This window comes from Morchella sextelata (genome assembly GCF_020137385.1).
Source record: "Morchella sextelata strain SCLS chromosome Unknown scls_9, whole genome shotgun sequence".
In the NCBI taxonomy this organism is placed as follows: Eukaryota; Fungi; Ascomycota; class Pezizomycetes; order Pezizales; family Morchellaceae; genus Morchella; species Morchella sextelata.
The window spans coordinates 1216930-1232357 of record NW_025408624.1 but is presented as its reverse complement, the minus strand read 5'-3'; the positions used below and the strand labels follow the sequence as shown (position 1 = coordinate 1232357).

The 15428-nt window shown below is 46.6% G+C and overlaps 2 protein-coding genes across 2 annotated transcripts; one reads left to right on the top strand and one right to left on the bottom strand.

The window, feature by feature from the left end:
* Positions 1 to 3227: 3227 nt before the first annotated feature.
* H6S33_013002 (uncharacterized protein) lies at positions 3228 to 5021 on the top strand (the record flags this gene model as incomplete). Its single annotated transcript, XM_044844363.1, has 7 exons — positions 3228 to 3258; positions 3346 to 3711; positions 3858 to 4031; positions 4109 to 4246; positions 4338 to 4746; positions 4824 to 4875; positions 4950 to 5021. The coding sequence occupies 7 exons, from the start codon at positions 3228 to 3230 to the stop codon at positions 5019 to 5021; spliced, it is 1242 nt and encodes a 413-aa protein (XP_044694711.1).
* A 3370-nt stretch (positions 5022 to 8391) lies between these two features.
* On the bottom strand, positions 8392 to 11549 carry H6S33_013001 (uncharacterized protein; the record flags this gene model as incomplete). Its single annotated transcript, XM_044844362.1, has 5 exons — positions 8392 to 10047; positions 10104 to 10766; positions 10835 to 10938; positions 10997 to 11303; positions 11376 to 11549. 5 exons carry the CDS (start codon positions 11547 to 11549, stop codon positions 8392 to 8394), a joined length of 2904 nt encoding a protein of 967 aa, XP_044694710.1.
* Positions 11550 to 15428: the final 3879 nt, after the last annotated feature.

Sequence of the window (15428 nt, the reverse complement as noted above, 5' to 3'; positions counted from 1 at the left end):
TTTCGGTCTTGCCTCTTCCTTTACCTTCACTCTGCTTCACCTCACCTCGCAGCTTGCCACTGTGGGGAAACTGCAAACTCCGTATATCCGACCAAGAGTAGATACCGGCTGAGTTGCCTTCCTTTGTTGATCTCTCATACGTGTAAAGTGTGGTTTTGTGCTTGCTTGCCTACGAAGAGAAGGGGATGACGATGGTGTCGCAGCACCTGGTGGTGCTGCTGAGCTGAGAACCTTCCTCCAAGCTTCCAGAGGGACAGCGGCTCAAGTCCTATGACGTCGCGCGCACGGGCTGGACTCCTCCTCACGATGTTTCTTATAGAGAGGGGGAGGAGGGCGTGTAAGTAGACTGTGTTCTACCTACTGGTTACATGCAGTTGCAAGGCGCTGTTGTCTGTCTGCATGTACCGGGTGTTGAGGGTAAGTGATCAGAATCTGATAAGTGAATGTTGCGGTGAATACGTGTATTTGTCTTATCAGATTCTGATCACTTTTCGCTACACCCTAGTACTCTACCAAGAAATCAACAGCTTCTTCGGCGGTTGGGAAGCGGACCAGCACTTTGGTCACCAATTGAAGAGCATACTCTTAATGATGACCACAGGAACGTTATTTGCGTGCGTAGCAAATAACATCGTAGATAGGACTGCTGCAGCGGTGGTATCTTTGACAGATGTCTCTTTTGGGCGACCTGTAACCCACCGCCAGAGCTCCATGATACAGGTTTTCGGTGTTCTAAAAAAAAAACATTGAGAGACACTCGTAATGAAAATATTGATCACATGTCCATGTACATAGTAGAGTAGCTTATCGCTGGCCCGCCTAAGAATCATGAGAAGTGTGCTACCTGGTTGGTTGCTGCTGCTTTTAGCAGTGCCTATGTCCGCTTTAGTCATCCTGTCAAGCATCCATGTGTCTTTTGTTTTTCTTCCTTTCTCTTCTTTTTCCCTGGTAACCGGTTAGTTCCCCGGTTCACTGACATGCATAACCCGCCCGCATTTTTGCCCCTCCTCCTCACCACCAAAACCACCACAACCACTACCATCGTCAGAGAAAAAAAAAAAATACGATAGTGGGGAGAGCAATTTCTCAAAGAACCAAGGGAACAGCAGCAACAGCAAGGTCATCCCTTGTACATTGCACTAAATATTTGCAATGATTTGGATACGTGTCTTTGAGGTATGTTAAATCACACGCCCACCCCATCTTGTTCTTCGTCGTCTCCTTCTTCGGCCTTGCAGATACAGGATCTGCGGGCAGCTGTAGAATATGCGCTGATATGAACGACAGGCCTGGCTCGTTGCAAGAGTTGAGTTCAACCCCCCCGCGCTGGATTCGTGGCATGGGGATCATCGCCGCCCACCAGCCTAGAAAGAAGGAAAGAGAAAAAAATATTATTCCAGAGGGCGCATACACATCATTCATCCGCTCTACATACTCCCTCTGTCTACCTGCGCACCCGCACCCGCACCCGCACCCGCACCTATGTATCAAGAAGACGCGCAGTCCGCAGCGGAGTACGCAGGGTGGAAGCAAAACCACCCCCGGGACTGGGGTTGGGGGAAGTGACGTGGCAAAAGATTGAACTGCTTACTGACCAGAAAAGTTACTGAGGAGTCCGGCGTTTCATCGTGCGGTAGCAAATATCCATGGGCGATTGACGGGTACGAGAAGAATCGACTACAGCGAGATGGGCGGTACTAAGATTGATGGTTGTTATCCTTTCTTTGCTACTTCCCACTTGTTTCCCCGCACATTTTTATTATTATCTCCTTCCCTGGTGGAGTGATAGTGGTGTAGTACTATGGGTAGGGCAACCAGGCTGACACCCGTTTCAGGTGGTGCCGAAGAAAGTGGCTTTAAGAAGTTCGTCAAGATATATGCCGAGGAGTTTAAAGAAACGTTCCGGCGTCGGTAGTTGAGGCGCAGCAGCAGCTTTTGTGTGTAGGAGGGATGCGCTGTGGCTTTAGAATTAATCCGAATTGAAACATTTGTGGGGGTATGGCGAGGCTTGGTATTTTTTACTAGTTTGAATTCCGGTTCGTGGGCTGTTGTCTCGTTATACCCTCCGTCTCGCCCGACCCTCCACCGCTCTGACCACCAACCACAAGTAACACTGGCACCACGATGTGCTTCTATCCAATTCCGTTGCAATCAATCATTACCCCCAAACCGGCCGTGCCACTATCGTAAGGTTCGAAGTGTTGTTCACCCCGATATCTCTTTTTGATAGTCATTTCTTTATTTTAATTGTTGCCTCCCGTTTTCTTTATCTATTCCCTCAGCATTTGCACCCGGACATTAAATTGGGCTTCTTTGACTATAACCTACGTTATTTGGCTCTCATTCCGTCCGAAGATCAAAGGGCGCAAGCCCTCCAGCATCTTAGTGACCGAATTCTCTCTTCATCAAAAGTTTTCCCCATGATGAATAGATTCGGTCATTTGATGCAAACATTTCAACCCCACTCCCAATTATTACTTCTAGTTAATCATTGGCCCTCCTGTATGTTGTTAATATGTATATTCATTTTCAAATTTCTGGACCTCGGTCCTCCCCCGAGACCCCCCTCTCTCTAAGTTAATGCAAGTTACACATGCTACATACATTAGTCGCTAAGCCCCACCACCCACATTCTCACATTAGAGTCTTTTAGCTGCGCGAGTTGAACAGAAAGTCGAGCAGGTTGGACAGAAAGTCTAGCTGTTTTCGGAAGAGACTTGCAGTCGTTCAACCAACAAGATGTGCAGGACTTTTTGTCGAAGTGCTCGACTTTCTGTCCAACTATTGCAGCTAAAAGACTCTATTCCCACATTTCTACGTCTGATGCTTCCCCAGCCAGGGAATTCTCTAGGAAATCTCTGTACGCTGCGTAGATTACAATTGGCCGGTAAGGATTCTTCAAGTGATGTTTCGATCAAATTCGGCACGACTCCACCACGATATGGTATGATCGCAAATGACGTGGTGCATAAAGTCTCCTGGGGGGGGGGGGGGGGGGGGGTGGACATGTATAAGAATTGCGTGGTCGTCGCTGCTGCTGCTGCTCTGTAGAAAGAAAAAAGTGAATATCACATACCTTATCGTGGGCCTCCCTATCTTGCCTATTATCAATTGACAGCGAAATAGTAGTAGCCAATTCCCATCCCCAAAGCTATCAAAGGGCACACACAGCTAGCTAGTGGTAGTAGCACCTACTATCAGTATCAGTATCAGTATCAGATATCAATATGCCCACTGCAATTGTCACCGGCGCCACAGGTTTGCCCCCCCCCCCCCCCCCCGCGCTTCCATTTACCAAAAATAAAAAACTCAAAAACACAACCCCTCTCACTCACACACCCTCAGGTATCAACGGGCTCGCGGTCCTCCGCACCCTCTCCGCGGACCCCAAGACCTGGACCCAGATCTACGCCGTATCCCGGTCCGCCCCGTCGGCCAGCACCCTGTTTCCGGCGAACGTGCAGCACGTGCCGCTCGACCTCCTCGGGGGCGCTGCGGGCGTTGCGAAGGCCCTCAAGCAGAGGATCGATGCGCAGAGCAACGATGCAATCTACGTCTTCTTTGCGGCCTATCTTGAGCAGCCGACGGAGGAGGAGCAGTCGAATGTGAATGGGGCGTTGTTGCGCAACTTCCTGGAGGGGGTGAGGGAGGCCGGGCTGGAGAAGCGGCTCAAGAGGGTTGTGCTGACGACGGGGGCGAAATATTATGGCGGTAAGTTCAGTGATTTTTTTTCTTCTCGCTGTGCTGTGCTGTGCTGTGCTGTTTTTTTTGTCCGGGGTGGTGGTGTTGTATGGTTGTGGGGGGGCGGTGGTTATGAGGTTGTGATGTGAGCTGATTGAAGGGGTAATGATCGATAGTGCACTACGGCGCCGTCAAGGTCCCGTGCGAAGAGGAAGACCCGAAAGTTATGGGGCCGACGGTGCCGAGGAACTTTTATTACGTGCAGGAGGACATCTTGATTGAGATGTCGCGCGGCCAGAGCTGGGACTGGTGCACGGCAATGCCTGGTGCTGTCATTGGCTTTGCTCATGGTGATAATCAACCCTTACCCTGGGTTTCTGGATCGAGGTGTTGATTATATATATATTAATCCGCGGGGACGTTGTAGGCAACTTTATGAACATGGCATCTGCAATTGCGATCTATGCAAGCGTGTGCAAAGAGCTTGGAGAGCCACTTCACTTTACGGGGAACCTCCCTGGGTACACGACGTTCGATACGTATAGCTCTGCGAAGCTTGTTGCCGGTAGGCATATATATATATATTAGCATCAATTTCACTGTGTCCTCCGGTAGCTACTTGTAGGAGAGAGGAGTCATGCTGACATGTAGCTCAGAGTTCGAGATCTGGGCCGCACTGAACGAGAAATGCCACAACGAGCGCTTTAACACCGTCAACGGGGACAGCGCCAGCTGGCAGTCCATGTGGCCCAAAATCGCGCGCCACTTTGGCGTCCGCATCCCGCCGAACCAGTTCGTAATGCCCGCACCGCTCCCGGGCAAGTACAAGATCGCACAAGACCCGCCGCTTGCTGCGCATGCGGACAAGATGGGCCTTGTGGGCGTGCTGGAGGAGAACGCGCTTGACTGCAGGGTGGACTTGGTGAAGTGGGCGGAGCGGGAGGATGTCAAGAAGGCGTGGGCGGAGATTGCAAAAAGGGAGGGACTGAAGGATGATGCCCTCCAGAAGGCGACATGGGTGTTTGCGAACATGATGCTCGCAAAGAAGTATCCGTGGGTGTCAAGGTGAGTGATATCATGTGTCTCTGTGCGGGCAGACGGATGAGACTTTTGGTGTGATGATAACGGGTATTTTGGTGCAGCATGACCAAGGCGAGGAAGTTTGGATGGACGGGATATGTCGATACTTGGGAGGTATGGTGACCGCTGAGTCTTTTCGTGCTGGCAGTGTAGTGTGGATTCACGTAGACTAATAATGTCTTTCTTAGTGCCTTGAGGATACTTTCAACGAGCTCGAGCAGGAAAGGATCATTCCGAGGCCGCAGAGCTTGATCCACTAGAACATGGGTGAGGATTTGTGATCAATCACAGCCTATCACTCGGAGAATCGAACAGATGAAAAAAAAAATTTCGCAATTGTATGCGGCCTTACGGCTATGACAAAAGCAATTTATTATTATTATTATTATTGTTGATTATATGCAGCCTTACGTGTAAGGCTATGACAAAAATGAAGTTGATTGGTTAATTGATTGATAATTCATTAATTGTATGGTACAGCCGTGTTAAACAAGTCTTGTCAGTAGATGACAACGCGATAGCGGCACATATAACACAGTCCCCCTCAACAACCATAATTCCAGAGGACTTGAAATTAAGGGTACAGGAAAATTAGGATACTATTCATTATATTCTAAAATCTTGAGAATTTGGAATGAATGCTAAATGTGTAGCTTCCATGAAAGGTTTCGGCTGTAAATGGTGATTTGGACCCACATGCTCTACCCACAAAGTCTCAACAACAACAAGCGCATTCTCCAAAGTCTAAATGTCTATCTCGAGTCTATGACCCTGGATACCCTTGATTTAATTGCAGAAATTCTCTGGCTAGTGCATGTGTAGCTATTCTTCTGGAAGTATTCAAATCACAATATTCACTAGTCACTGTATCACAAAAGCAGAAATCCAGCAATAATTCTGTGGGTAGGAATACTTGTACTCTGGACATCTACAAGGCTTAATTATTTTGTTTTAATCAAATCCAATTGATGGTTGTTGAGTGGGAAGGATTTTAATATTTCGTGTGGTGCTGACTGCCAGGACTTTCTTAACACGACTGTACAAATGAAGTTGATTAGGTGTATTTAGTTCTTTGTGGAGTACAACGCACTGCGCGGATGTAGTATGTCGTAGTGAGAATAAGCCCGCGTCCCGCAGTAGAGGCACCACCCCGAAAGTTTTGTCGCGAAAAGACCCGGGATTACGAGTTCGGTCCCTGCATGCTTCCCTTCATCCTGATATTCCACACTTCCAAACTCATACGGTCTCTTAACCACGGGCGCTTCATAGGGCTATTATAAATCATCTCGTATCAATCTTCTACTCACAGCTATCGTAAGTCGAGGTATGCACGTGTATCGGCCTGACTCTGGCACAGCACACAGTCGTTCCGCTAGATCGGCGCTGTCCTTATCACTCGGTCCAAGCCGGGATTTCGGTGTCTCGGTTTGTTGAGCGCCGGCGCGTGTCGATAGGTAGCAGAGCAGTATCTCACAGCTTCGGGATGACACAGCCACACAACGGTCAGGTGGGAGGTGCATACCTCCCCATAAACCGGCACATTTTTATCATCGCCCAAGTTCCAGGTAGAAATTTCTCCATATACCTTACCTAGAGTTACATACATATACTTTACCCTAGGGTGGAGGCCTTGTTAAGTCAAACAGTTCAGAAAACGATGAATGGTTGGGCGTTGAGGCCAAACACCATAAGAATATAACGAGATGGCGAAGTGACCTGTTGATCAAGAGACATGATGGGTGGACGTTATGTGTGCCGTTCAAACTGGTAAGGTCACGGTGTCGAGTACCTGAGTGCTAGTCAGAGGACTCGCTGTCAAGAGGATTCGCTGCGAGCAAGGTCCCATCTGGCCCTCCTACACGACGATGGCTCACATTACACATATCTCTAGACATCAATAAAGCTTTGGTACCCGAGTTCGATAGTCACCCCATTTTTATATATCTATCCAGGTATTTGTCTAAGTATAGCAGCTACAGATTAGACTAGATAAACAATCAACAACTGAAGACCAACCCACGAGTGATACCCCATGACCGGATCAAGAATGCTACGACACGCATTCCCCAACATACAGACTAGCGGATCCAGACAGGCTCCTTGCTAATGATGACTACCCTGAAGCCCATAACCATCCACCAGCGCAACGGGGGATATGTACGCAGAAAGCCATATATAGGAAGGGCTAGGGTTTAATCCTCCTACTAAACAGCAGACCCGATAAAAACCTTGCCAACTAGCGCGCAAATAATTCACTCCAGCTCTGTATCCGATCTACGAGTAATCCAGATAGACTTGATTCTTTTAGTAAACAAGCAGAGACTAAGGAAAAATGTTAGTCAACCTTGGCACGGTGCTAAGAGACCACGATATTAGTAACAACAAAAAAAATTCAAAGCTAATAAGTACTTTCACACCACCACAAGCTCGGCTGGTCTAGTGGTATGATTCTCGCTTAGGGTCGCACTCTAAGTTAATATGCGAGAGGTCCCCGGTTCAAACCCGGGGTCGAGCCTAATTCAATTTTTTTGTTAGTATCTTCTACTTGACCGAGTGAGTCAGGCTGACTCAATCGACCCTTCCCTTGTGGTTGAAGAATTGTGTCGGGGAACTGTGCTCGCTGACACTGCTGATTAGTAATGGCAATTTAAAGTTTTTTTCCCGGCATTCAGGGGGAATGAAAGGCGCTGTTTAGTCAGAGGGTACAGGGGAACTCGGGAGTGCTTCATGCATGCCTCCCTCCCTCCCGGCCCACGCTACTACGGTGCCGGTAGAGTACATACTTTACCTCAGGGAATTCCATTCCTACTTGGTACATAGATTCTACCCCTATCTTTTACAAGGAGCCCCCCGGGGGGGGGGCAATTTTTAACTTCCCGATTAATCTCGTCGGGTACTTTTGCAGGTCCCATCCATGTTGGTTGGCTCATTGCAATGTGGTGGGCGGAGTCACAGATTCTCACTCATGCGTGAGCTGGCTGGGTTAGGTTTCTGGGTTCCTGATTGATGGTCTGGTCACACACAACACTACACTGACATGACTGGATCCTCACTGTGTATGTAGTATGATTGATTACGTATACCAATACCGCTATTCACTCTCCGTAGCCGGAAGAACTTCTGAATGGTCAGAAATATGGCGTACTGTCTGTCCGCCATGGTGAGCTGCAAGTATGTACTCTATGTACCTGTACCCAGCGCCACTACCTGAATATAGAGGAAGGGATAATTTTTGCAATAAAGCACAGGTTTTTTACTCCCAATTGTCTTCCGCCAATTTTCATTCAGTTCGTAAGGTACATACGTAGATATATTACAGAGAGTTATCATGCCTGAGAGATAAAGAAAAAAGACAAAATAAAAACCAAAACCTAAAATCGTTGTGACCAATTACAAGGTCACAGTGACCTAAAATAGAAATGGATAAGGAAATGTAAATATTGAAATTCGTACACCGTTCGCACATGAATAACAATCCAAATAAAAAGGGAAACTCGGCAAAGGCCAAGAAAACTCCTACAATCCAAAATGCAATATGAATACCAATTAGGCAACTAATGCCATTCTTCCTCCCCGAGACACTAATCACCCACACCTTCAACTCAGCTACCTGTATCGTGCAGGATGCCCTTACGTGGTAGGGTTTGTCTCCATTTCAACTGCCTTTGCTGTAGGAGATCCTTTTACAGGAGCAGAGGTTGTCTCAGTTGCTGATTCCAAGGCTCTTCCGCCAGCTTTCAACACTACCACCGATGCTTTGATTCCAGAAACAATGAACGCTTCCGCAACATCTCCCAGACATTTCCGGGTCTCTGCGCCAGCGCCGGAGGGAACACCGAGGGTATCCAGGACAGTGACCAACTCCTCTCTAATTTGTGATGTTCCGGGTTCGTGTTGGCTTCGCCCGACGATGATGAGATCCCCGGCATTCCTTGATGATTGACCAACCTCCTCTCGGGCCTTGACAATTGCGTAATGTAGAGGCTGGCTCGTTCTAAAGGTTTCAAATACAACCCTCTGGGAGAGGTTTTCTGGAAGGGAGTCTACCATCACTTGGAAGAAATTGGCATCTGGATCCTGAATCTCAACGGCGGTGCTGCTCCCTGCACTCTGAGACTGAGACGAAGAGGAGATAGCATCGCGTGAGAGTCTGGTTGGAATGTTCGATGAGGAGAGACCCCTTGGAAGATCCTTTCGGTGGATTTGTGCCGGTGATGGGAGCTCAAGGTTCAGTTGTGTATCAGCGTCAGATTTGTAGGCGATACGGACTATTGTAGCAGTGACGTTCTTGTTGGATGCCAATTGAAGAACAAACCTCAGAGCGATGTGGTCATCGATACCGCCAAAGAAAGGAAAGAAAATATGATGTGATGGGTCGGAAACAGGAACTACAGGCGCCATGGCATCTGTGGTCCTACGGGAACGCATACTGGAATGGCTTACAGCGCGGCTGAGAGTTCTCTCTAACCCAGCGCCACCAAAACCTCGATTGATCATAATAGCAGTTGTGCAGTTGGCTTCATCGAGAGCCCTGCTTATAAAAAGGTTGTGTTGGTGAGATGTGAAGCGGTTTTCTTGAGTTGCATTTTGAGTATCCGGCGAGTCCGAGATTGCTCCAGTTTCACTCCACGGAACGATAAGTAAATCCGATGATTGTTCCGAAGCACTTGTTGTCAAAACTTCCGCAAAAGAGCTATCAGGGGCGACGGATAGCCCAGCTGAGACCGAGACATTTAGAAATCTCGCAAAGGATCGGAAAACGTTTACGACCGGGTCTCTCTCTTGGAGTTCATCAACCTCAGACACTTGCATGACAGTCGAGGTACGTTGAGTAAGCTCAACCAACCGGACACCGTGTACTGATAACAATCGCTTATTGAGAACTGGGGGACGGATTTCCGCAGTTTCACCCTCCTCTTGGATTGCGTTGATTTTAGATTTGTGTATTTTCGCGGCAGGTTCTGGCCGTTCTCCGGTCAACAAGTTGATGAAGTTTAGCACACTTGGTAAGCTTTCCAGGCGAAGCAATACAGTGACCCTAGAGAATTTTGTGGTGATTTCTTTCTGTCCTATAAGTGCAGAGTTTGATCCATCACCACTTTCGGGCGTAAGTAGGTTCCCTTCCCAATCGATCTCACCACGCTTCCAGGCTTCGAGCTTCTTTTGATACCATGGGGGGTAAAGCCACATCACAAATGGAGTCGTCGCAAATGTTGTGATAAGGGCCATAACCACAAAGATGGTAAAAACCTTGGTGCTTAGAATACCAGCTTGAAGACCGATGTTCTAGAAGAATGAATACCATTAGTACCCATCCACAATAAATGTAGACTATTACTTACCAAGACAATAAGTTCGACCAGACCCTTACAACTCATCAAGACACCAATAGTAAGACTTTCTCTCCAAACCAACCCATTCACTCTTGCGGCCATTGTTCCACCAAAGATCTTGCCGAAGAAGGCAATCACAACAACGCCGACAACGTAACCCCAGACGATACCATCATCCAACAGACCAATATTGGTCTTCAGACCAGAAAGAGTAAAGTAAAGTGGGAGAAAAAGAACAGATACAAGATCCTCAACCTTTTCTGTCAGACGCACCGCAAAACCACCCTCGTGAGGACAAATCAATCCGATCAAGAAACCACCGAAAATTGCGTGCACGCCGATGATGTCGGTAAAAAAAGCTGAAGCCAACACCATGAGAAGTGTGAGAGCTACCATAGATTGTGATGGACCATTTTCGATTGATCCATCACGGCGAAGAACCCAGAGAAATGCTGGACGAACGGCATAAACCAGGAACAAGACCCAAGCAACCGAAACGAGGAGAACATAAAGAGCTGTGAGCCCAGTCCCTGCATTAACCAGGGCGACGGTCAGGGCGAGCAAGATCCAGCCGACAACATCATTACCAACGCCTGCAGACAGGACAATTGTCCCCACATTGGTTTGAAGGAGCTTAAGCTCTGTCAGAATTCTCGCCAAAACCGGGAAAGCCTATATATACCATGATCCTATATAAGCTTCAATCCGTGACATCCTTGAGACATATATCGAAAACCTACCGTAATTGCCATAGCAACACCAATGAAGAGCATGTAAACTCCGAAAGAAACCGTATCTTCGCCTTCTGGGAACTGATGGTAGAGACCATATGCAATAGCCGCACCTGAAGGTATCATCAGTATTGTTTGCCCAGATACCAAAGAGATAAATGTTGTACGAACCGAGTCCAAATGGAAGAATCATTCCTGCAGCGCTGACGCTTGCGGCGACCCTCCAGTTTCTCAACAACATACGGATATCAACCTCGAGACCAACTAGGAACAGGAACATCACTAGCCCAAGGTTTGCCACAAGGGAAAGTAAGGGCATAGAAGCGTCCGGGAATATGGCATGCTTGAACCCAGGTATCCGGCCCATGACGGTTGGTCCAAGGATAATACCTCCAACAACCTCAGCGATGACACGAGGTTGCTTCATTCTTGACAAAGGATATTGCAGTAAACGGCATGTTACGATGATTAGGGCAGCCTATTGCCCAGAAAAAACAGTTAGAATTAGACAGTTTCATTGAACCTCACAGTAAAAAACAGGGAAACCGACCTGAATGATGAACAATGTGAGAGGATTGTTGGCGTTGTAATTAGACGGATTCATTCCTTCAAGAACACCGGCCTGGTTTGCGGCGCCAGCAGCTGCCGCTGAAGTTACGACAGAACTCATGATACCAAGTATCCAGAGAGCAGCGGATGAATAAGGCATTATTCCTGGCGCCATTTTCTGTACGTGCCTCTAAATAAATAGAGGGGCTTCACAGCGCGCGTTATTACTGTAGCTGTTTTCTTTGCACACTTGGGGTAGGCTAAGAAGGTTGGGTGGATGTGCTCACTCGTCTTAACAGATGGGGGGGGGGGATTCTAGCTTTAATAGTACCTACGCGAACGCCCAAGAGTACCAAGTCTCTACCTTGATGACCGGCCACTTCGCTAAAATCCCTGCTACAACCTGTATCCTTTTTATCCCATGCAGTGTTTTGAGAGCTTCGGTACTACATGTTCATCAGGGCTCGTGAGATAAGGTGCAATCGTAGATATTGTATGTATGTCAGTGGCGGGCTAATGTCCTGCGCGACGCCTTAAACTGCCAGTAAGCTGCTTGGGTTTAAAGGCTTCAACATCCAACTTCCAACTTGAGGAACAGCACCTATGAAATCGCGCCTTGAGACCACGCGAGGCATTGGGTTCGGCTGGATTGTCTGGACCGAGACTTTAAAGAACGAGGCTCAGCAACTCACGTGTGAATTACATGTAATTTCACGCCCCGAATTTTAAAACCATATTCACAAAGAATATTTAAATCCAGCTATGATAAACGGATTTTTGCAGGCTTTGTCTAGGCTGACCACCCACAAATAAGCTCTTCCCATACCTGTAAGTTATATCGGATACCCGCTGGATCAATATTGCCGTCATACTTGCAACCCAACAGTTAGGATTTTAGTGCAAGCTTCATGCCGATGAACGGCAGTACAGAATTCCAGCTCTGTAGACTTTAATCATAATTCCTTCTTCTCAGACCTATCAACACCTTCGCTATGTGTGTATCTCATAGGTAGAATATGGGGGTCCATGTACGTACATGTAGGTACATATATTCTACAGAGCTATATGCCTATGTAGTACCCACCAAGTCCATGTCGCCCCCACCTGTGCCGTTGTTGATTTTTGGTCGCGAGCAACTAACCAAAAGCAAAGAATTCTCCTTAAGGGAAACAGACACCAAGGTTCATGTAGAATAGCGGTATTCTAGACTACATGTATGCACTTTGTCTAAGGTAGAGTACTCTAGAGTACATGAGCTAGAAGGGGACGTTTTGATTTGAGCCGCAGGACGTTAGTTGGTAAACCAATCGAGACCATCCATATAATTTCGTCGCGTGCCACGACAGCCGCCCTTTGAACACAATTTACGCAAATCATACACCACAACTCTACTGGGCAGCCCGCCACAAAAAGGAATAGATATATGATTCTCCGTGCGTATGTATTTGACACTTTAGATCTGCCGGCTCGGGAGTGGGTAGAGTTGTACTACAACTCGTACTCTAGAGCCCACCCAGAGTAGAGACGTAGATACTACCAGAGCACATACAATATTTTGCTCTAGCTAGGCGCGAGTCCTTGCGCCGCGCTGATGCTTGATGACCCATACATACGGGTAAAACTGTAATCATGTTTATTCTGTGGTAACATGAGGTATTGATTAGTTAGTTTCAGATAGCAGGGGGGATTTTGATCCCCATGTCAGCTTAAAGCTCTACACTCTAGTGACGGGATATACAGATCGATCAGCAAAATACAGGCAAATAATCTCTCGATTTCTCTACCTCCCGTCTGTCATCAGTGGCTGGTTAGGTTGTAGTCTAGATAACGTTATCGTTATATCGTTATACCTTATCTTGCACGATCTAGTTTTAGAGTATTTACAGGCAGCAGGGTATTTCAAATGGGACGAAACCCAGCAAATAATCAAAGGTCACATGAAATATCGATCATCAGGGCCCCAAACTAAATCAATTCGGTGGGGAAGTGCGGGGAATATACACGCTAGACAATATGCCAAGCCTTTGATAGCACCTTCGCTCCGTCTTACCTTGCAACAACCACCTACGCGTAACGTAGTCTACAAAACGTACTCCAATATATATAAACCTCAATAAATACCTCAGGAAGATTAAAGAGACTTGTATACCTAGAGACGAATACCATATACGATTTTAGAGACCTGCAACCGGGTATTAAACAACTTTAGAAATTTAAACTATAGATATGTAGTATGTATTAAAAGGAATCCCGGTGAGACCTACATTATGTGAGTCGACGTCTGCCCAGATGAGCGGGTTCAAGGCGCTCCTCGCACCAACTATTAGTCTCGCCGATCCTTTCTTTTTGTGAGAAAAAGAAAAAAAGAGAATATCAGTCACGCATATATTACAGCATATTATTTATATATGCTTTTGTGTTCGTAGTGTAACATGTGTGGGACATTTATCTAACTACACCATACGCAACCGTGCAATCGCCAGTTCGAAAAAAAGAAATGTATCCTTAGTTTTATGCCTCCCTGATGGACGTTTGTAATAAATCCAAGTTCCAGGGTGCACAAAGACCCTCCTCTGTGTCTCTTTTAGTTGATACCAACGGATCCTTCTCGCGAGTGATATACTATGACCCAAGTAGGCCGGGTTCGTTGTACAGACCCGCTGAAGGCTCCCTGTAGACTTTCGCAGGTAGCTATAGATATTTATATCAAAGTGGATGTTGATATAGACTAAATCCTAAAATCTAGTGGGAAGACCTACCAACTAGATATTCTGTTTCTCCCACACTTTAACAGAATTCAATGGAGTGATATAGCACCACCAGCCGGGAACTTTCAGGAAAGTTAATATGTTTGATAATCTTAAGCTATAAGGGGGCCATGGATTACATGTACTTACTTATATATTAAGCAGTGGCTTTGATATGAAAAAAAGCGAAGTACATTGATTGAGGTACATGCAGTAGGTACAGTACACCAGCTTGTACTCACTTAGTACCTCCCCAATGAGCATGAGTCTGGCTCGACATAGTTGTAATTACTTGATTTATCATCGACATGATTCTAACGAAAGATTAACGTGCATGGGTTTCAGAGCAAACCAATTATCTTCTTCGGAGTACACATCCAATTAATTGCAATATATGTGGGTTACATATAAGTCTATCGAAGTAGTGCAGTCTTCACCATCGGCGCTAGGAAAAATTTCTATTGGTTTAATTTACCAAGGAGGTAGACAAATAACCTTTCTCGATGATGTAGGGCTGACAGTGTCTATCGAGTAATAATTGTTTACTACATCGTATAGGGTATCCACATTCCCGGAACTTTACAATTAATGAATTATCAATCAATCAATCAATTCCCGGAGCTCTACGTGTACTGAATAGAGAGCGAGTGATGGCTTGTGATCGTACTTTAGCTACAATAAAATTAAGGGTTTTTTGGTGAATATTGAAATCACGATAGTCCCAGAGTTCTAAAAACTTGGCTGATAAAAGTGCAGTTTTTACGTCGCCACCAACGCCTCTACATGTAGTCGAGATCCACAAGTAGAAGTATGTACATTTATACCTTGCACTTTCCACCTAAGCCATCAATGCCCATCATTGCGATTAATAGAGCGGTTTTAGAAGCCACATGCGCACTAAAATGCACGCCTTTGTGCATCTCCTCGTGTGGCTCTAGTGGCTCTAGTGTCTCTAGTGTCAAGCCGTTCTTCAATTTTCTGTCAACGGCTAGACTTAACAGTGTGCTCGTGGTAGTAGTATACGTAATAAGAATAGTAGTGACAGTGGGCTGGAGTCGAAGGTTGATCTAGTATGATCTATTAGCCGGTTCTAACAGGAGATTAGAATGACAATGGCCTATCGGACGAAGTGTGTGTCGCCTGGCCTCGAAGTCCTTGTCTCGAGAGTCAAGAAAGAATGTCGAAAGCGGTTCACCGTTCACGAGGAGAGTGTTGCTCCTGGTAGACGAAACTCCTGGCCTCAAAAACCCCTCGGTTTATGAGTTTAAGTTGAGATAATGATAGCGTTATTGGGAGTTTTACGGGGG